This window comes from Mizuhopecten yessoensis, unplaced genomic scaffold (assembly GCF_002113885.1).
Source record: "Mizuhopecten yessoensis strain PY_sf001 unplaced genomic scaffold, ASM211388v2 scaffold179, whole genome shotgun sequence".
NCBI lineage: Eukaryota > Metazoa > Mollusca > Bivalvia > Pectinida > Pectinidae > Mizuhopecten > Mizuhopecten yessoensis.
Window position 1 is genome coordinate 570,279 of NW_018403417.1, and position 24,107 is coordinate 594,385.

General features: G+C 37.2%; 1 protein-coding gene across 2 annotated transcripts in view; it reads right to left on the reverse strand.

Annotated features, from left to right (window-relative positions):
* Positions 1-17,846, reverse strand: part of LOC110457977 (F-box protein At1g78280-like) — a 36,873-nt gene extending 19,027 nt beyond the window's left edge. For both annotated transcript variants that reach the window (XM_021509611.1, XM_021509532.1), the window contains exons 1-4: positions 17,744-17,846; positions 8,341-8,706; positions 7,159-7,375; positions 5,172-5,280 (exon numbers count right to left, since the gene is read on the reverse strand). In XM_021509611.1, the coding sequence (XP_021365286.1) occupies positions 5,172-5,280; positions 7,159-7,375; positions 8,341-8,479 (465 nt within the window). In that variant the 5' untranslated portion in view covers positions 8,480-8,706; positions 17,744-17,846. The remainder of the gene's footprint in view (positions 1-5,171; positions 5,281-7,158; positions 7,376-8,340; positions 8,707-17,743) is intronic.
* Between the last annotated feature and the right edge of the window lie 6,261 nt (positions 17,847-24,107).

Below are 24,107 nucleotides of genomic sequence, written 5' to 3' on the forward strand. Positions count from 1 at the left end.
TGACAGATAAAGCATACTCTAGGGGTTGACAGATAAATCATACTCTAGAAGGTGACAGATAAATCATACTCTAGGGGATATAAATCATACCTTAGGAGGAGACAGATAAATCATACTATAGGCGTTGACAGATAAATCATACGTTGACAGATAAATCATTCTCTAGGGGATATAATGACAGATAAATCATACCCCAGGGGATGACAGATAAATCATTCTCTAGGGGATATAATGACAGATAAATCATCTAGGGGGTGACAGGTTAATCATACTCTAGGGGAGATAAATAATACTCTAGAGGGTGACGGATAAATCATACTGTAGGGGTGGACAGATAAATCATATCCTAGAGGGTGACAGATAAGTCATACTCTAGGGGGTGACAGATAAAGCATACTCTAGGGGGTGACAGATAAATCATACTCTAAGTGTTGGCAGATGTATTATACTCTAGGGGGTGACAGATAAATCATACTCTAGAGGGTGACAGATAAATCATACTCTAGGTGTTGGCAGATATATCATACTCTTGGGGAGATAAATCATACTATAGGGGTTGACAGATAAATCATACTCTAGGGGTTGACAAATATATCATACTCTAGGGGAGATAAATAATACTCTAGGGGGTGACAGATAAATCATTCTCTAGAGGGTGACAGATAAATCATACTCTAGGGGATATAAATCATACTCTAGGGGGTGACAGATTAATCATACTCTAGAGGGTGACAGATAAATCATACTATAGGGGTTGACAGATAAATCATACCCTAGAGGGTGACAGATAAAGCATACTCTAGGGGGTGACAGATAAATCATACTCTAGGGGGTGACAGATAAATCATACTCTAGAGGGGAGAAATCATACTATAGAGGGTGACAGACAAATCATACTCTAGGGGTTGACAGATAAATCATACTCTAGAGGGTGACAGATAAATCATACTATAGGGGTTGACAGATAAATCATACCCTAGAGGGTGACAGATAAAGCATACTCTAGGGGGTGACAGATAAATCATACTCTAGAGGAGAGAAATCATACTATAGAGGTTGACAGATAAATCATACCCTAGAGGGTGACAGATAAAGCATACGCTATGGGGTGACATATAAATCATACCCTAGAGGGTGACAGATAAGGCATACTCTAGGGGGTGACAGATAAATCATACTCTAGGGGAAATAAATCACACTCTAGGGGAGATAAATCATACTCTAGGGGATATACATCATACTCTAGGGGGTGACAGACAAATCATACTCTAGGGGGTGACATATTAATCATACTCTAGGGGTTGACAGATAAATCATACCCTAGAGGGTGACAGATAAATCATACTCTAGGTGTTGGCAGATATATCATACTCTAGGGGAGATAAATCATACTCTATGGGGTGACAGATTAATCATACTCTAGGGGTTGACAGATAAATCATACTCTAGAGGGTGACAGATAAATAATACTATAGGGGTTGACAGATAAATCATACCCTAGAGGGTGACAGATAAAGCATACTCTAGGGGGTGACAGATAAATCATACTATAGGGGTTGACAGATAAATCATACCCTAGAGGGTGACAGATAAAGCATACTCTAGGGGGTGACAGATAAATCATACTATAGGGGTTGACAGATAAATCATACCCTAGAGGGTGACAGATAAAGCATACTCTAGGGGGTGACAGATAAATCATACTATAGGGGTTGACAGATAAATCATACCCTAGAGGGTGACAGATAAAGCATACTCTAGGGGGTGACAGATAAATCATACTATAGGGGTTGACAGATAAATCATACCCTAGAGGGTGACAGATAAAGCATACTCTAGGGGGTGACAGATAAATCATACTATAGGGGTTGACAGATAAATCATACCCTAGAGGGTGACAGATAAAGCATACTCTAGGGGGTGACAGATAAATCATACTATAGGGGTTGACAGATAAATCATACCCTAGAGGGTGACAGATAAAGCATACTCTAGGGGGTGACAGATAAATCATACTATAGGGGTTGACAGATAAATCATACCCTAGAGGGTGACAGATAAAGCATACTCTAGGGGGTGACAGATAAATCATACTATAGGGGTTGACAGATAAATCATACCCTAGAGGGTGACAGATAAAGCATACTCTAGGGGGTGACAGATAAATCATACTATAGGGGTTGACAGATAAATCATACCCTAGAGGGTGACAGATAAAGCATACTCTAGGGGGTGACAGATAAATCATACTATAGGGGTTGACAGATAAATCATACCCTAGAGGGTGACAGATAAAGCATACTCTAGGGGGTGACAGATAAATCATACTATAGGGGTTGACAGATAAATCATACCCTAGAGGGTGACAGATAAAGCATACTCTAGGGGGTGACAGATAAATCATACTATAGGGGTTGACAGATAAATCATACCCTAGAGGGTGACAGATAAAGCATACTCTAGGGGGTGACAGATAAATCATACTATAGGGGTTGACAGATAAATCATACCCTAGAGGGTGACAGATAAAGCATACTCTAGGGGGTGACAGATAAATCATACTATAGGGGTTGACAGATAAATCATACCCTAGAGGGTGACAGATAAAGCATACTCTAGGGGGTGACAGATAAATCATACTATAGGGGTTGACAGATAAATCATACCCTAGAGGGTGACAGATAAAGCATACTCTAGGGGGTGACAGATAAATCATACTATAGGGGTTGACAGATAAATCATACCCTAGAGGGTGACAGATAAAGCATACTCTAGGGGGTGACAGATAAATCATACTATAGGGGTTGACAGATAAATCATACCCTAGAGGGTGACAGATAAAGCATACTCTAGGGGGTGACAGATAAATCATACTATAGGGGTTGACAGATAAATCATACCCTAGAGGGTGACAGATAAAGCATACTCTAGGGGGTGACAGATAAATCATACTATAGGGGTTGACAGATAAATCATACCCTAGAGGGTGACAGATAAAGCATACTCTAGGGGGTGACAGATAAATCATACTATAGGGGTTGACAGATAAATCATACCCTAGAGGGTGACAGATAAAGCATACTCTAGGGGGTGACAGATAAATCATACTATAGGGGTTGACAGATAAATCATACCCTAGAGGGTGACAGATAAAGCATACTCTAGGGGGTGACAGATAAATCATACTATAGGGGTTGACAGATAAATCATACCCTAGAGGGTGACAGATAAAGCATACTCTAGGGGGTGACAGATAAATCATACTATAGGGGTTGACAGATAAATCATACCCTAGAGGGTGACAGATAAAGCATACTCTAGGGGGTGACAGATAAATCATACTATAGGGGTTGACAGATAAATCATACCCTAGAGGGTGACAGATAAAGCATACTCTAGGGGGTGACAGATAAATCATACTATAGGGGTTGACAGATAAATCATACCCTAGAGGGTGACAGATAAAGCATACTCTAGGGGGTGACAGATAAATCATACTATAGGGGTTGACAGATAAATCATACCCTAGAGGGTGACAGATAAAGCATACTCTAGGGGGTGACAGATAAATCATACTATAGGGGTTGACAGATAAATCATACCCTAGAGGGTGACAGATAAAGCATACTCTAGGGGGTGACAGATAAATCATACTCTAGGGGTTGACAGATAAATCATACTCTAGGGGGTGACAGATTAATCATACTCTAGGGGTTGACAGATAAATCATACCCTAGAGGGTGACAGATAAAAAATACGCTATGGGGTGACAGATAAATCATACCCTAGAGGGTGACAGATAAAGTATACTCTAGGGGGTGACAGATAAATCATACTCTAGGGGAAATAAATCATACTCTAGGGGAGATAATGCATACTCTAGGGGATATAAATCATACTCTAGGGGGTGACAGACAAATCATACTCTAGGGGGTGACATATAAATCATACTCTAGGGGGTGACAGACAAAACATACTCTAGGGGTTGACAGATAAACCATACCCTAGAGGGTGACAGATATAGCATACTCTATGGGGTGACAGATTAATAATACCCTAGAGGGTGACAGATAAAAAATACGCTATGGGGTGACAGATAAAACATACCCTAGAGGGTGACAGATAAAAAATACGCTATGGGGCGACAGATAAATCATACCCTAGAGTGTGACAGATAAAGCATACTCTATGGGGTGACACATTAATCATACCCTAGAGGGTGACAGATAAAAAATACGCTATGGGGCGACAGATAAATCATACCCTAGAGGGTGACAGATAAATCATACTCTAGGGGTTGACAGATAAATCATACCCTAGAGGGTGAAAGATAAAGCATACTCTAGTGGGTGACAGATAAATCATACTCTAGGGGGTGACAGATAAATCATACTCTAGAGGAGAGAAATCATACTATAGAGGGTGACAGACAAATCATACTCTAGGGGTTGACAGATAAATCATACCCTAGAGGGTGACAGATAAATCATACTCTAGGGGTTGACAGATATATCATACTCTAGGGGAGATAAATCATACTCTAGGGGTGACAGATAAATAATACTCAAGGGGTTGACAGATAAATCATACTCTAGGGGGTGACAGAGAAATCATACTATAGGGGTTGACAGATAAATCATACCCTAGAGGGTGAAAAATAAAGCATACTCTAGTGGGTGACAGATAAATCATACTCTAGGGGGTGACAGATAAATCATACTCTATGTGTTGGCAGATATATCATACTCTAGGGGAGATAAATCATACTATAGGGGTTGACAGATAAATCATACTCTAGGGGTTGACAGATATATCATACTCTAGGGGAGATAAATCATACTCTAGGGGGTGACAGATAAATAATACTCAAGGGGTTGACAGATAAATCATACTCTAGGGGGTGACAGAGAAATCATACTCTAGAGGGTGACAGATAAATCATACCCTAGAGGGTGACAGATAAATCATACTCTAGGGGGTGACAGATAAAGCATACTCCAGGGGTTGACAGACAAATCCTACTCTAGGGGGTGACAGATCAATCATACTCTAGGGGTTGACAGATCAATCATACTCTAGGGGGTGACAGATAAATCACACTCTAGGGGGTGACAGCTGATCTACTTGTTCTGAAGAGCTGTATCGACCAGATATTAAGATTATATACTTACAACCACTGCCTTCATCACCACACGCTCCTTGCCATATTTCTGTATGAAAACTTCTTTTGTCCAGTTGATGGCTGGCCACTTAGAAACCACATCTGTAAGTATCACTGGCCTGGACACAAAAAAGTACACATCAGTAAATTATACATACAACTTTTTTATGATAATTTTTTTTCTATTTGTTGTTTGACACAGATTTGAAGCATTCCTGTATTCCTGACTACTGTAAAAAAAACTTTTTTAAACAACGTAACAATTCTCTGATATAACCAATGCCTTAGACAATACATTGCTTTGGAAACTTTGGTATCATGATACCTTAAAATTAGTTCTGTATTGAGTTACCACCCCTATTCCACTCATAAAGTTATTGAGCTGCATGTAATGGTATATTTTACAACAGAAAGTTTTTTTTTTAAATTGTCTTAATATTAAAGAACATTTTGTACCCAAGTTGAATTGTTCAAGGGTGATCAATGCACTGCAAACTATTCAAATATCCTTGTACATAGTAAATGATTTGAGGTACTGCCAAACCAGACATATTCAGGAATTTTCATGTGTATCAATTCAAATCAAGGTTCCATTAAAAGACCAAAGACAAAACATTGAAAATAGTATCAACGACCTTGACTGCTGCAGTCGGTGGAACAGTCCCTGAAGGTTATTGCATTTCCGTATATCTTATATTGTCTTATGCCATGTCTTGAATTTAGAATTCAGCTGTAAAATAAGCTGGTAGTTTTTATAATACATGTACATGTATATTTTTTGTTTGTAGTATTGAATAAGTTCAAGCCCCCTCTCCTCTTAATGATTGCCTAATCTTTTACACTACTGCAACATTGAATCTTTCATGGCCCAAAGTGGTTCCATGCAAAAAACAGGTACAAATCCTACCACCAGAAAGAATGATAGGTCTTTAAAATGTCTACCTTTATCCCATATTGGACTCCACCCTTCTACCACAATCACAAGGATTAATATAAACTTTCATTCATAATACGTTGAAATCCCCAGGAAAAAGTTGGGGTGCTCCACGCTAAATTTACTTTAAATCTCTTTATGAACACCTTAGAAGGATTCACCCCCTGTCCAGTTCCAATATTGGACACAATTCCTCTGTCCCAAGGGCGGCTACAGTGTTTACTTATATAACACTCACTCAGAAACCACTTGCCATCTAGAAACTCTTTCCTCAATTTAGCAAGATCCCTTTAGCCTATCTAGCAAAATATATATTTTTACGTAGTCTTTAAAATGAAAGGTTGAAGATAAATGACAGAGATGGATTTATAATAAATCAGTCCATGTGACCCCTTCTGACCCGACCACTCTGACCCGACCACTCTGACCCGACCACTTTGCCCCTAGGAGATCTAGAGGTAGTCACTTTATTTGTGTAACATTTGAACCCTTTGCACTTTGCATTCTGTCTTTAAAATTTAGTTCAAATGTGCTCAGTAGTTTATAAGTAAAGGTCATTTAAAGCAATTCAGCTAATTTGACATATTTCATCCCGTCCCGCAGCCCCTAGAAGAGTCAGCTCCTTTACTTGCAAAAGATTTGATGAATTGATGAATTAAATAATTGTTAAGGTTTTAGTGCAAAAATGAACGGAGTAATTTATTCATATCTAAGGAATTAACAGGCACTTCCTTATCTGGACAATTATAAATACCACACTACCTATCTTTTATATGTTTAACAATGTGTGTTTTAACAGTGTCATAGATTTGCATGCTTGTTATGTTTTATATGATGCTACCTCCGTTTTTATTTGTTATATAGTCGGTTGTAAAAGCCTTCAATAGGCTTGTGTTGCCTTGTTTAACCATGTACCGACTTTTAAATAAAATTTACTTGACTTGACTTGACCATTCCAACAAACTTATTTAAAGAGTTATCTTTTGAAAATATCCATTGAAAAAAGAACTGATTTGCTATTAAGTTACTAGTGTTATAATCAACAGTGTTCTGATTTTATTACCATTTAGCATCATAGGTGTCGAAGAATTCGCTGACCGACAGTCCCGATCTTCGCTCCACCTTCCAGTTGTGCTGTGGCCTCTGGTAATACTCTAGGTTGTATTCCCGCTCCTTCATTGCCATTTCGTGGTTAAATGTGTAAGGCTGTTGTGTCAAGTTGATCACCTCCTCTAGAGATCCATCTTGGAAATCCTCTGGGACAACACTGAATGAAATGCCTACAACCAACATTGTTAAAGTATGTACGCACATATAATTAATAATAATGATGTAATTTTAGCACAGTTTTACCAGTGATACTGGGGATGTATCAATACAATATTGATTCTGACAACACATTATACAGTGTAAATACCACATACATCAGATGGCGATATTCAGTCAATTACCTGACACAACATTATTTTGACTGGTTAAAGGCAATCTCCTGCTTTAGAGTGTGATTGGAAACTTTAATTGAAAATTATCTTTATATTTATACAATAGAATCTTTCTATATCACAATCTATACTACCTAAAACCAGAATACATTCAATATTTATCTATTGTCATGTATATTAAATTGAATAATTTAAAAACAAATGTCTGTTATGAAAGGATATATATTATATATATTTATAAGTATATATGTGAGTTAGATTTTAACATCAGAAGTTTTGACAATATATGAAGATATATTGTTTTGATAATCAATAAACATTTCCCTATCTGATAAAAATACCCACAAAGACAGAGTTTCCAGTCTTCAACATTTTTCCGATGGGGTATAAATATATATATAAAGGCACATACAAAAATAAAGAAATATTCCTCCAATAATAAGGTAATTATTAAATACTCTGTGAAAGTGGTGACCTTTACATTGTCAACAAAACAGATCTAGATCCATGCATGGTCAGTAACATTAACAGGCCTGGGGGGCCCTGTGGCCAAGTGGTTAAGGCGTCTGATATTCTGCTACCACTAGCCCTCCACCACTTGGGTGGCAGGTTCAAATTCGAGGCCTACGTGGGGCAGTTGTCAGGTACTGGCCGTAGGTCGGTGGTTTTTCTGCAGGAACTCCGGCTTTCCTCCACCACCAAAACCTGGCACGTCCTTAAGTGACCTTAACTGTTAAAAGGACGTAAAACACAAACAAACCAAAAACATGGACAGTAACAGTTTACTGCACAGTTTTATTTACCTGCAATCATGATTGAAGAAACAATAAACACCAGCAGCAGACGACAAGGCGTGACTAATTCAGTGTTGGAATGGTTCTCAGCCAACAGTCGCAGCGCCCGAGTCCGCGCAGACCCTGGCCTCGCAACAACTTTAGTCATAGTAATTATATCAATATTTCCTGTATCTTACATCCTACTGTTGATGGGTGGCTGTCAATTCCCGATTCCTCGGCTTTTGGGAGAACATGGTTAATTCCAATTATTACCTACTGATGAATCTCTGTGCTCAGATAATATTGAGATTATGATGATCTTCATTCAGGGAATACTTGTACTTGCAGGTGACAATCAGGTGAAAATTATCTGGGTATCTTCATAGGTTACACCTGTAATACAGAAATATAGTACAATTTAAGATGAAAAAAGAATTGTGACATTTGTTAAAAGGTACAGTCAAGCTGCCTAATGGTAGAATTGACTGATCACTTTGAAGTCAGATCTTGCTCCTCTGTAATCTTCAAAGGACAGGTATCAGCCCAGGGAATAGTCAGGTGTTTTTTTGCCAAAGACCATGGCCACTCAAACTGCAGGGAGCTATATAGCTACATGTAGCTGTGTACTGTCAAACTAGCTCAACACTTTCCATGGGTGTAGAGCAAAAGTGTACAGCTAACCTGTCTGTTTTAAACACAAGCTTAACTGTCCATTCCATATCAATGGCATAATTACAATGCTGCAATGATGAAGTCCCATTTTCAAGTGGGTATTATTAGACCACTTGAAATCATAAATTTATAACATAAGGTGTCAAAAACATCACAAAACCTATATGTGTTACCATATTTATATATATATAATACAAAAAGAAAAAATCTCAACAACGAGTCTTTAGTACTTTCATCTCGTGAAGGAGATTCTTTAGTCTGAAGAATCGTCTTGACAAGATGAAAGTACTTAAGACTCGTTGGGATTTTTTTCTTTTTATATTATTTCTTCGTCCGTAAGGATAATATATATATATAAGAAATAAATAAGTAAGTTCAAAGGAAAATATGGTTGCTGGTTGCTTTCGACAGATGGTCGCTTAATACAGTTAAATTACATAGAAAAAACAGTCTGGAGGAATAAAAAGTGGGTGCATGAAACAGATGGTTGTTTATATTTGGTCGCTTGAGCAGATTCGACTCGGTATATATATTTCAATAATTAGCAAATGTCTGTAACACATGAATGCCACCTTGAATTGCCCTATGCTTGACCCTTAATAGTAATAATCACTTTGGTGCTGGCGCGACCTTTGGACCATGTATTACAAACGTTCAGGAAAATCTGTTAAGAAATGAAGTATAGATAGTCATGACAATGAATCACAAAAGGACAGGACGGGACAGTCATAGGAAACACCATATATGTCTGACCCATAAAATGGTGGGGGTATAAAAACAGTTCAGTCATGATCAGTTGTATTATATATAAGCTGACCTCCGTCAATGAGACAAAACCTGCATGGGTGGAGTCATGTAAGCGATAAACCCGTCAACCAACCAACCTTGTATTAAGCTTGATGTTACATTTTCAGGTAAACCTTTTTTTTATTAAAATATCTTGAATTGTCTACACATTCTGGCCACTTGAACAAAACTTGAACTTAACCACTGTGTTTCCTCATCTTTTTTGCAAGGGATCCAAATTGGTAAAACTGAACAGAACTCTCCTATTTTTTATATACAATGAACATCCTTTACACTAAGGTACTCCCCTATTTTTCTGATATACAATGAACATCCTAGCTTTACACTTAGGTACTCCCCTATTTTTCTGATATACAATGAACATCCTTTACACTAAGGTACTCCCCTATTTTTCTGATATACAATGAACATCCTTTACACTAAGGTACTCCCCTATTTTTCTGATATACAATGAACATCCTTTAGACTAAGGTACTCCACTATTTTTCTGATATACAATAAACATCCTTTACGCTAAGGTACTCCCCTATTTTTCTGATATACAATGAACATCCTTTACACCAAGGTACTCCCCTATTTTTCTGATATACAATGAACGTCCTTTACGCTAAGGTACTCCTCTATTTTTCTGATATACAATGAACATCCTCTACACTAAGGTACTACCCTATTTTTCTGATATACAATGAACATCCTTTACACTAAGGTACTCCCCTATTTTTCTGATATACAATGAACATCCTTTACACTAAGGTACTCCCCTATTTTTCTGATATACAATGAACATCCTTTACACTAAGGTACTCCCCTATTTTTCTGATATACAATGAACATCCTTTACACTAAGGTACTCCCCTATTTTTCTGATATACAATGAACATCCTTTACACTAAGGTACTCCCCTATTTTTCTGATATACAATGAACATCCTTTACACTAAGGTACTCCCCTATTTTTCTGATATACAATGAACATCCTTTACACTAAGGTACTCCCCTATTTTTCTGATATACAATGAACATCCTTTACACTAAGGTACTCCCCTATTTTTCTGATATACAATGAACATCCTTTACACTAAGGTACTCCCCTATTTTTCTGATATACAATGAACATCCTTTACACTAAGGTACTCCCCTATTTTTCTGATATACAATGAACATCCTTTACACTAAGGTACTCCCCTATTTTTCTGATATACAATGAACATCCTTTACACTAAGGTACTCCCCTATTTTTCTGATATACAATGAACATCCTTTACACTAAGGTACTCCCCTATTTTTCTGATATACAATGAACATCCTTTACACTAAGGTACTCCCCTATTTTTCTGATATACAATGAACATCCTTTACACTAAGGTACTCCCCTATTTTTCTGATATACAATGAACATCCTTTACACTAAGGTACTCCCCTATTTTTCTGATATACAATGAACATCCTTTACACTAAGGTACTCCCCTATTTTTCTGATATACAATGAACATCCTTTACACTAAGGTACTCCCCTATTTTTCTGATATACAATGAACATCCTTTACACTAAGGTACTCCCCTATTTTTCTGATATACAATGAACATCCTTTACACTAAGGTACTCCCCTATTTTTCTGATATACAATGAACATCCTTTACACTAAGGTACTCCCCTATTTTTCTGATATACAATGAACATCCTTTACACTAAGGTACTCCCCTATTTTTCTGATATACAATGAACATCCTTTACACTAAGGTACTCCCCTATTTTTCTGATATACAATGAACATCCTTTACACTAAGGTACTCCCCTATTTTTCTGATATACAATGAACATCCTTTACACTAAGGTACTCCCCTATTTTTCTGATATACAATGAACATCCTTTACACTAAGGTACTCCCCTATTTTTCTGATATACAATGAACATCCTTTACACTAAGGTACTCCCCTATTTTTCTGATATACAATGAACATCCTTTACACTAAGGTACTCCCCTATTTTTCTGATATACAATGAACATCCTTTACACTAAGGTACTCCCCTATTTTTCTGATATACAATGAACATCCTTTACACTAAGGTACTCCCCTATTTTTCTGATATACAATGAACATCCTTTACACTAAGGTACTCCCCTATTTTTCTGATATACAATGAACATCCTTTACACTAAGGTACTCCCCTATTTTTCTGATATACAATGAACATCCTTTACACTAAGGTACTCCCCTATTTTTCTGATATACAATGAACATCCTTTACACTAAGGTACTCCCCTATTTTTCTGATATACAATGAACATCCTTTACACTAAGGTACTCCCCTATTTTTCTGATATACAATGAACATCCTTTACACTAAGGTACTCCCCTATTTTTCTGATATACAATGAACATCCTTTACACTAAGGTACTCCCCTATTTTTCTGATATACAATGAACATCCTTTACACTAAGGTACTCCCCTATTTTTCTGATATACAATGAACATCCTTTACACTAAGGTACTCCCCTATTTTTCTGATATACAATGAACATCCTTTACACTAAGGTACTCCCCTATTTTTCTGATATACAATGAACATCCTTTACACTAAGGTACTCCCCTATTTTTCTGATATACAATGAACATCCTTTACACTAAGGTACTCCCCTATTTTTCTGATATACAATGAACATCCTTTACACTAAGGTACTCCCCTATTTTTCTGATATACAATGAACATCCTTTACACTAAGGTACTCCACTATTTTTCTGATATACAATGAACATCCTTTACACTAAGGTACTCCACTATTTTTCTGATATACAATGAACATCCTTTACATAAAGGTACTTCCCTATTTTTGTAAGTCTTTGCCCTCAAAGACACAACTATTTACAATCCAGGTTTGGGTATCGTCTTGCCAAGAATTCACACACAGCTTGAAACTTAAACTAGGGTTGGAGAACCAACTTGGTAACAGGAGATTGAGAAATGCCTGGCCAGACTGGGATTAGAACCCAGGACCTCCTCAACTCAAGACAGATTCTCTACCAATGAGTTTACTAGACGCTGACGATATTGATTGATCCAGTCTAGTTCCCGAAAGGCTACACATATATCTCAAAGTCAAGTTGAACAAAACATATCCAGTCTGAAGTTACAAGCCTGCATGCATGGGTGTTGGTAACTACTGGCAACCTTAAGTGACTCATCAATTATTGAATTTACTAGTGATGTTCTGAAATCAGCTTTCATTTCATAAATTACAAATAGTAAAAGTTCAAACCTGCTGATGACCTGATCATGTAAATTAACAGTCACTGACTCTTATATACATGCATATATATACCCTGCCTGAGATGACACACCATTCACTGACAGAATCTCTACATATATAACCGGTATATTACACTGAAGCACTCCTCAGTACACACCCATCATTCCATTAGGCATGTTGACACATCGTTCAGAAATGTATAGTAACAAGGTCTGATAATACATTTTCCATTCATATGTTATTCATGATCACCTACTGTATTTGAATATATAAAGTTTATTGATTTTGAAGCCTAAAGCATAATTGTTTTATTAAATATTCATTAACTGACAATACTGTTACAGGTTTTTGCTAACCAGGGACAGTAGCACTATGAAGTTTCAAATACAATTCAGACTCAGAACCACTACTATGTATATATCATTATATGTACAAAACATCATTACAAGTGTATAATTTATTTTGTATTCTAGCTGCATATTCAACTTAAACATTGCATGAATGTATAAAAACAAGTATGTATTCTCTCTCTGTATATATACGCTGCTGTCGATACTTGTTTAAACAGACTGAAGCAAGAGAAAAATTACTAATGTAACAAAGGAACACTCAATCACCTAGAGTGGGTGGTGCCATCCGACTGCGCCGCCCGCAGTGGGAGGCATACGACTGCATCGCCTGCAGTGGGTGCCATCCGACTGCACCCCCGCAGTGGATGCCATCAGACTGCACCGCCTGCAGTGGGTGCCATCCGACTGCACCACCAGCAGTGGTTGACATCCGACTACACCACCCGCAGTGGTTGACATCCGACTGCACCACCCGCAGTGGTTGTCATCCGATTACACCACTCGCAGTGGTTGTCATCCGACTGCACCATCCGCAGTGGTTGACATCCGACTGCACCACCCGCAGTGGTTGTCATCCGATTACACCACCCGCAGTGGTTGTCATCCGACTGCACCGCCCGCAGTGGGTGCCATTCGACTGCACCACCCGCAGTGGTTGTCATCCGACTGCACCACCTTCAGTGGTTGACATCCAACTGCACCACCCGCAGTGGTTGTCATCCGACTGCACCACCTGCAGTGGGTGCCATCCGACTGCACCACCCGCAGTGGTTGACATCCGACTGCACCACCAGCTGTGGTTGTCATCCAACTGCACCACCCACAGTGGGCGCCATCCGACTGCACCACCCGCAGTGGTTGACATCCGCTGCACCACCAGCTGTGGTTGTCATCCAACTGCACCACCCACAGTGGGCGCCATCCGACTGCACCACCCGCAGTGGATGACCTCCGATTGCACCGCCAGCAGTGGGTGCCATTTGACTGCACCACCCGCAGCTCGAAGCTAGAAGGCGACCTTAATCCTATGTACAATTGTAGTAGGACTGACCCTCAGCAACTTATATAACAACAACCCAGGTTCTAACTCTCTCTCACCACAGGGAGGGCCACAGACACCATTTGTAGCAGGAAAGAGAATTATGTGCTTCCACCGGGGATTGAACCCTCGATCTCCAGGTTCCTAATCGGACGCTCTACCACTGAGCTAAAGGGAAATTCCCTCTAGCTTGAAGCTAGAAGGCGACCATAATCCTATGTACAATTAAAATCTGCCACAATTGCATATTTCAACAAAACCTGATTAAGAGGTTGTGACCACTGATCATGACTATGATCCTCGTTTAACACAGTACACTTCTAGAAAAGTGTTTGTCAGTTCACTACAGGTACTGCACAACTGTTAACTATAATATTGTAACAGCTAGTGGTCAACTAATGTATTTCAATACCTCTGCTAGGGATCAAATTGGGGCCTCTGGTTCACTCCGGTTCACTATCCACAGGGCCAGAGGAACTCAGGCTATAGCCTAGTGTGCTACTGAATTTATTAAGCTTATAATTATAATAAAAGGAAAATATCCTCAGCAAAATAGACGGTAAGAGATGACTGTCATGTTATGATGATGACACAGATGACTAGCCGAGTTCCTCTGGCCCTAACACCAGACTTGGACATGTCTGGTGTGGGGGCCCCACACCAGATATCTACCTGTTAAAATGTCAAAGTTTTGTGTCAGGGCCAGAGGAAACTCGGACCAACAAAAGACAGACAGACACCTACAATGACACAATACATTTTCCCCACACTGTGTCTACTCATAGTACATTGTATTTGTTCTACTCATTCAAATTTTTGTTCTTTCACCTTCATGTAATGAGAGGTGATGAAGCAAAGTAACGGTTGCACATTGTGTCTCCATCATTTAAGTGGACAACTAGAGATTTGTTTTTGAGAGCAAAAACATGTCTCCCCTTAAACGGTTTAAAAGTAAATACAACCAAAACAAGATATTCCTGAAAAATTTGCAAATATTTGACCTTTGACATTGAGGTCAAGGTCACAATGGCCTAAGGACAGTGCACTGTTCATAGTTTGAGGGTGATGCAGATACATTGCAAGTTTTATCAGGATAACTTTAACTACTGTTTAATTATAAAACGCATATATGAACAAGTTTTAATTGTAATGGGGACCATTAGAGCAGTCCTCAAAACAAACCCAATAGTTGCAAATGATGCTTGGATAGAGTTTACAATGCCATCATATACTTCCATACTAATTAAGTTCAAGCAAAATTTGACACAGTGAGGGACTGTTGGCATCACCTTAGCATACACCTCTAAATGTTTGAAACAATTATACTTTTTTTTACCTTTGACCTTAAGGTAAAGTCCACAGTATTTTTTTACCTTTGACCTCAAGGTAAAGACCACAGTGACCTTAAGACACTGCATTGCACATCATATTTGGGTGATGCAGTTACACTGCAAGTTTCATAAAGACATCTTGAATGGTTTAAAAGTGACAGCCCGGACAAGATCGATGTTGCTGAAATATTTGCACATATTTGACCTTTGACCTTGGGGTCAAGGTCTCAATGACACAATGACAGAGCACTGCACATCGTCTATAAGTGATGGAGGAATACTTAAAGTTTCATCAAGATATCTTTATCGGTTTACATAAAGTTACGGCCCGGACAAGATCATATTAGAAGAACCAGAGCCAGAGCCAGAACCAGAACAAGAACAAGAAAATACATGAAGATAAAGGAAGGAAAATTAGAAGAAGTTGATTGGTCGTGTGATAAAGGCAGAATATAAAATTTGTTTGGGGTTATACAGAATCCTCCCTTCTGGAGAAAACACTGCCTATGTGGGTGCCAATGACATGATGTAACAGATGTATATCTTTTACTAGTAATGCCTCTCCGCTAGTGTAATGTGTAAGTGTAGCACCCATCCATCCACTGACCACACCAAAGTTGCTGAACAAGTGAGCATGTGGAAGGGTAATACTGCATCGCTGGAAAATCTAGCTTGCCAGTAAAGCAATATTTTCCCCTAATATTCTTTAGCTGCTTACACTATTCTCCTCTTTGAGAAGTCTTGTCCCAAGACTTGGCTTCCTGTGGGCCCACGATCTCTGTATGCCAATGCATTTCCCTGTCCAACCAGAGGTACTAGCCTCGTCTGTCATTATACATGTACACCAATATGATGCTATCGGAAATTAAACAAAACATGATACCACAGGGTCTCCACACTGCCAAAAAATGTAACCTGCGGGTTGTCACCCATCCAGCCACTGATTACACGTACGCTCAACGTTGCTGAACTAGTAAGCACATGCGAGGGTTATACTGCATCGCTGGAAAAGCTATAGAGCTTGCCAGTAATGCAGTGTTTCCTCTCACTCTTTGGGAAATCCCAGCAGTGTTTCAGCTCATATTCCTAGGCTGCTATATAAACGTAAAGTTAATACACTAAGATTCGAACCTGGTCTTGTTTACTAGTAGTCTTACCACTGATTAAGATAGCAATCTAATCTAATTCCATGGTTTTACAATCGACCCAAAGAGTTAAAAAGAACTTCTCCCTAACCAAGTTGGTAGGAAGCAGCTAGTATTTTCACGCAGGTGCTTTATAGAAAATACAGTATAAACATCATGTTAGTGTGTCCAACACCTGTGTATTTTAACATGGTGGCCTATAGTGAAACGTCACTGTGAAAAAAATAGCATATGTTGCCATAACAAAATATACCTTTCCCCCAAAAAAATGAGCTAAATGGAATGTAGTCTAACGTCTAGTAGTAGAACGTTAGGCCTACAGCTGCAATTACACTAAGACAATTCGACCCATATCAACGTTAGAGCTTATCCAATTTAGTTGATATCTAACTGATTACCCAACACAAATGATAATCGAATTCAACACACTATAGATCATTTAATGGTTAAGAACAACGTTCGTCAATGCACACGATTATGTCATTCTGTCTATAATCAATGTAATCGTATATATATATATACTGTATAAAAAGGCAAAGTATACACCCTTAAATTAGCTTAAAGATAGAAGATTATTATCATATTTCTATTTCAATTATATATTGATAGATTATCAGACCCATGTGGCTAATCCGCGTTAAGGTTTGACGATTTTTTTTGCATTAGAATATTGTAAGACGGACCCTCCCCACCCCATCCCCGAGTGGGACGAGGTGACTCTATAATTTATCAAGAACTTTTTACATTATTCTGAATACCGTCACACAACTATATAAACAGGAAATTTAAAGCGATACATTTCTTTGTGACAAATTGAATATGTGGGCTACGTACGTCTTATGTAACCAGCTATCACAGTGACATGAGTTGTAGACTCCTTCGCACATAAGCTACCCGTCCTGTTACAGTGGCTGCGGCTCGCTGGTAACGTTAACCCGCATTGTAACACTAACGATCGACCCGGTCAAAAGCAGAGAAACTGGGAGAGAAAAGATATTGTAATGTTTGATTGAGTGGACCGCTTCACTACCGAGTTGTTCGGTTATCCAGCAGACGAAGGAAAGATAGGAAAATGGGCAAATGGATACAGTACAGTATCTAATGAAGAGACCAAAAAGGGACTAGATCTACATGCACCAAAGGTCTACAGTACTGTACAATTATGCGTTATCTCCCCTTAAACATGTTTTAGAACGTTTCCTCCTACCCTGAGTTATCGCCCTTCCACTACAGTATAGTGTAGTTTAATTTTATGCAAACATTTTCCCAGTTCCTGCAATATTGTCAATTGTTCAGTATTCAAAAGCCAGACAAACTTATCTTCGGTCTAGATTAGTAAAATTAGCAGAAGAATTATTTATAATAGATATCAAGGCGTTCCTCGGTTCTTCAAATTTATACATTACGCTTTTGAAGAAAATGGGCCTAATCATCAATATTAGAGGTATCCAACTTTGATAGTGTCTGTTTTCCTGGAGATGTTCTGGTATCTACCTAGCTCTATAAAAAGTCTATGAGCAGAGATTCTGAACCGACTTATATATATTCTATAGGAAAATTCTCGACAATAGATAACTAGTTTTCAAATTCAAAGTTAGATTTAAACTTGAAATATGTTGATAATTTACCGTCTAACAGGGGTTTGCGTTTAATTGTCCATTCTACCAAGTAACATAATCTAAGTTTATGTTTAAAAAAAACACATCTGAAATTATGTGTGAACATGTTTTTGATACAGTATCACCAAGGGAACAACCTACATGTAATTGTTCTATTAATACCTTAATTGATCCAAACTAAGAAAGTGTTTTTGTATTATGAAGATCTTCTGAACACAGAAGTGCTTCATATAGCAAAGTTTGGTGTGATTTTGTATCAGGACTCTCCAATCTGTGCCAACATTTTAACATTGAAAAAACTATTTCGAAATATTGTTACAGCAATAATAATACTTCGTTTACCAACCCCTGTAACAATGAAACAACTGTTTTCCCTACAGCCTAAATGGTTATAGATACTAATCACGTGGAGGCCAGCGGTTTGAAATACTGACTATATGGTATAGGTTTCACTCCGTTAACAAAACAGCAGGTTAATATTTATTTATTATGGACTTTTGTTGAGGCGAAAACGTACATGTGTAGTTACATATATATATGTATATACATCATAGAAAGCGATATTAATCGAGACGGAGTCCATGTCGAATCATTTTGGTTGTTTAATGATGAAATAATCATAATTTCACATCTAGATTAATAATAATTAATACTTTTGTTTCGATTAGTTGTGTGTTTTTATCATAACATACGAAGACAAAGTGGAAAAGTTTTGCAAATCTTAAAATAATTCGACTTTAAATTTGTTTACATCTCTACTGCAGTGGGTATCATCAGCCTTCATTTTGCATGGCAAACCGAACCGATATAGACAAAATGCTAGTTTCAATTCATCACCCTGATGTACATAGTTGAAGGACTATATGACTTTTTGACGGACTACCTTCGTCAGCACCACCCATTGGCTGCCTATATTTATCCATTCTTTCTCTACTCCGGGAATCCCTTACTTCTCAGTCAGCTACTGTAGACTTGCACAAGTTCATGCCTGATACTTGGTATAACTTAATTTTCATTGACTACAAACACTGCACATTTTCTTACTCAAAGTCGCAGCTTTGCTCTAAGGAAAGTTTCAGAAATATCTAGTAATTGTTAGGGTCAAAAGACCACGATCAAACCCAAATCAGTCCTAATGGTGAAATCCCGTCAAATTGTTAGCCAACAATTTCTAGTTAGATTTTGTGCCATACCAATATTCAACGGGAAAACTGTATTTTTTTCTCTTGATTATATTTTAACTACGAAAATGTAACTGTATCAAAACAGATGAGGATTAAATAGCGTAATTTTTGGTATCATATGTTAATGACGTCAGATTTGACAACGACGTTGCGCGGGATTTTTTGTTGTTGGCTACCTATTTAAAATACAGTTTATATCGTTTTCTGCAATTAAATTAACAAATTTTGTTTACATATATATGGTTAATTATGTAGGTTGGTTAGTAAAATCGGTTATACAGGGTTTAACGTCCTACAGTATCAACAGCTACTGTCATTTAAGGACGTGGCTCTATATTTGTTGTGTATGCGTGCATGTGAGTATTTCTGCTGGATGCAGGGCATATTGCGTTATTCGCCTCCTTGTGATAGAGCGGATCTGATACCGACTTTATAGTGCTATCTCACTGAAAAACAATGCCGAAGACACCCTGACAACGGGTGAACAAGTTGTTGCATTACCCTAACGCAAACGTTATGCAGGAATTACAACAACCATTTTAAAGACGTTAACGTTAGTATGCCCCGGCTTTGGGACAGAACCAATTTCCTTTCCCACCTGGGCGAACGTTCAAAGTTAAAGCCAGAAATGAGGTTTAAGCAAAGCGCTAGGAAATTAAAGGTCGCTAGAAGTAGAGAGAAGTATAAAGACCCCAATACTTTCGTCGCTTTTATGTCCCCATGCAAGTATACGTAGAGGACACAAAAGTAAATCCCAAATTCTGCAGGGGATTCTATCATAAGTCGCCTCTCACGATACAAACAGATATGTTCTTAATCCCTGACATACAGGGGTGAATTATGTAGGTAAATAGATACATTGACAGAGATGTATCAAAACAACCACTAATCCTACCTTCGTAATATCTGTATCGGAGCAGATTATCTGCGTCGTCGAATGAACCGTTCTGATTGGTCTATACCAAAAGTATTGTTTTACACAACGACAAATATTACTTTTTGTATGTCTAGCACAGCGTGAAGGATATCAATTTTTGTCGAGTTGAAAGAATTTGATATCATTGGCAAAATAAATTCGGTGGTTAGTGTGTCGTTTGGCTTTGCAATTAGATCCTGTTTTACAATTATAGATATTAAGCGTATATAGCGATACTAATGAAACGTTGTTAATTCAAATGAATATGTACATTTAATGTTGTGCTGTTACTGTATGAGTTAATGATCACATCCAGATAATCGCCATTACTTCCAAACAATGTATCACCGTCAGTCATGAATCGTGATAGGCCGAAAAGCAGACGATCTATTGCATTCAATGTAAACAAAATGGGAAGACGACTATTGTATTCATGGATTCGTGATATTTTCGCCGACACGGACGAAAAGAAAAGATCAAGAGCTTAAGCCGGAACCAGCAAAAATGAAAGTTGATAAAAGCTGCAATTATACATAAATTACACGATCAGTTTATTCAATCCTGGTTTAATCAAATTGACACCTCATCCAGAGGACGATTGTACTCTACATTTAAATATCGCTTTGGTTTAGAAGACTATTTGATACGATTAAACGCAAAAGATAGGGAAATTATCTGCAAATTTATAACTTCAAATATCAAGCTTCCAGTAGAAACAAGAAGATGGTTGGGAATTCATAGACAGGACAGAATATGCCCACTCTGTAATACTGGTGTTGGGGTCGAGTTTCATTACTTACATATTTGTAATAACGATGCTTTAGTCAAAATAAGGGGAAAACATATTCCGGCCTATTTTTATACAAGTCCAAACCAACATAAAATGAAAGGAATGTTCACAATTTTTAATATGAAATTGTTAAAAAGTGTAAGCTTATTTGTTCAAAAAATAACAATAGTACTAACTTTCAAAGTATTTTATTGACAATACATATATAATACAAACATATAAGTTAACATTAAAGGAGATATTTGAACAGTATTGACAAAAGAATAAGACAACAGGCTTTGCCTATATCAGTCTTCTTCTAATTCCGGTAGATATGTACAATGCTTAAATATATAAATTGTTGTGATTCGTTTCCTCTCACACTCATGCACACCCACACCCACACCAGCTTATGCCAAATTCTCGTTATTTAAGGGATAAAACTTGCCTGAATAACAATAATTATAACAATACATGAATATTCATTTGGAAATTTATCTAGCACGTATAAGTAACGAAACGTTTTGATGATTTAATATAAGAGTCAACATGTATAAGAATAGTTTTATTTAATTGGTTGGATGAATTTCTAATACCATATACTAAACAGTGCAGATTTAAATATCCTACTAGATTATAAATAGTGGTAATATGATGCCTAATATTAGAATACAGAGGACATTGAAAGAAAAAATGTATTAGATCTTCCCTCTGTACACCACATACACAGGAAGCATCATCAATCAGATGGTCTTGTAACTTATCACAGTTAAGATCACTTTTAAAATTTCTTAGCTGACATAAAATTATGTTAAGTTTCCTCGGAACACAGTTAATAAAAGTTTCTGAGACGGATGTATCAAAGGTTTTTTTAAGTTTCTTTTTAAAAGATGAAATTGAGATGGAGTCTCGTACAGTGCTATCAAGTGCATTCCATTTTACCATTGTAGAAGGGAAGAAGCTATTCATATAAGTAGTAGTTCTTGTCTGTGGTATATTAAAGAATCTGTTATTTCTGAAGGTATAGTTATTATTTACATTTAGAAATGGTTGAATGATATTATCGAGATAAGTTGGAGTGTAATTATTAAGAATCTTATACATTAATGTTAGTTTATGATTTTGTCTTCGTGTGTGTAATGTTTCAAGTTGTGTTTCAGTATACAGAATATGATGAGATGTACCTCGTCTGAGGCCAGTAATTAAACGCATAGCTTCTAGTTGAACTGATTCTAAAAGATCTGATTCCGATTTGGTACAATTATCCCATACTATATCAGAATATTCTAGCACAGGTCTTATATAAGAGACATATAATGTTTTTAATGTATTCCTATCAACTGTAGTTTTTAAAATTCTAAGAATACTTAGTCTAGAGTTCGCTTTCTTATAAATATTTGAAATGTGATCTGACCATGTCCCTTTACTGTTAAATGTTAGTCCTAAGTGAGTATGGTGTTCATGTTGTGCAATTGGAGTATTGTTAAATAGCAGTTGAGGATGATTGTTAATGTGTCTACGAGAGAAGTTAATAGCTACAGTCTTATTCGGATTGAATAGGATCTGCCATCGCTTTGACCATTCAGAGATTGAGTCAAGATCATCATTAAGCATGTTAGTAGGTGTTGTAAGGTCATTGTTATTATTTACTATTACATAGAGAGAGGTATCATCTGCAAAGAGTTTTATATGAGAAGTTACATTATTAGTAATATCATTAATAAAAAGAAGAAAGAGGAAGGGACCAAGGACAGATCCTTGAGGAACCCCTGCAGACATAGGTTTGGTACTAGATTTATAACCTTCAAAGATAACCCTTTGTTTTCTGTCAGATAAGTAAGCTTTAAACCAATTATATAATTTACCTTTAATACCATATGTTTTTAGTTTATATAATAGGCCCAAATGCCATACTCGATCAAATGCTTTACTTATGTCACAGAAAACAAAACGCAAATCTTTACCTTGGTCTAAATTGCCACTTATAGTATTATAGATATCAGCTAGTTGATTAGTAGTGGAGTCTTTGGGTTGAAATCCTGACTGATGTACACTTAACATATTGTGACTTGAAATATAATTAAACGTATATTTAAAAATATTTTTTTCTAACATTTTGATAAAAATAGATGTAATAGCAATAGGTCTATAATTATTGAGATCACTGATATCTCCTTTACCTTTATAGAGAGCAGTAACATTAGCCGTTTTTAGTACATCAGGTATTACTCCAATAGATAAAGTTCTATTAAATAATAGTTTGAGTGGGTATACTAAAGAAGCAGAAATGTTCTTTACAATCATAGGTAAAATACCATCAGGACCAGCTGGTTTGTTTTTATTAAAAATGTCAAATTGGTCAGTTATATCTTGTTCAGTAATGTTAATGTCAGAAAGTTCAAATGGACATAAGGGAGGTAAATCAGGTAGGTTAGTGTCAGTAATATCAGAGGCAATGGTGGTAAAGAAGTTATTTAGTGCCTCAGCTTTATCTTGTGGATGGATTAATATTTTATTGTTAGATTTTAGAGGATAAGAATTAGTGCTAGTGTTATTCATTTTTCCTATAGATTTTGCTATCTGCCACCATTTTCTTGGATGCACTGTTTTGTCGGCAAGACAATTTTGAAGTTTCTTAAAGTAATTTTCTTTGGATTGCCGAATAATTTGTATAGTGTCATTGCGACAAGTTCTAAATTTTGCCCAATCT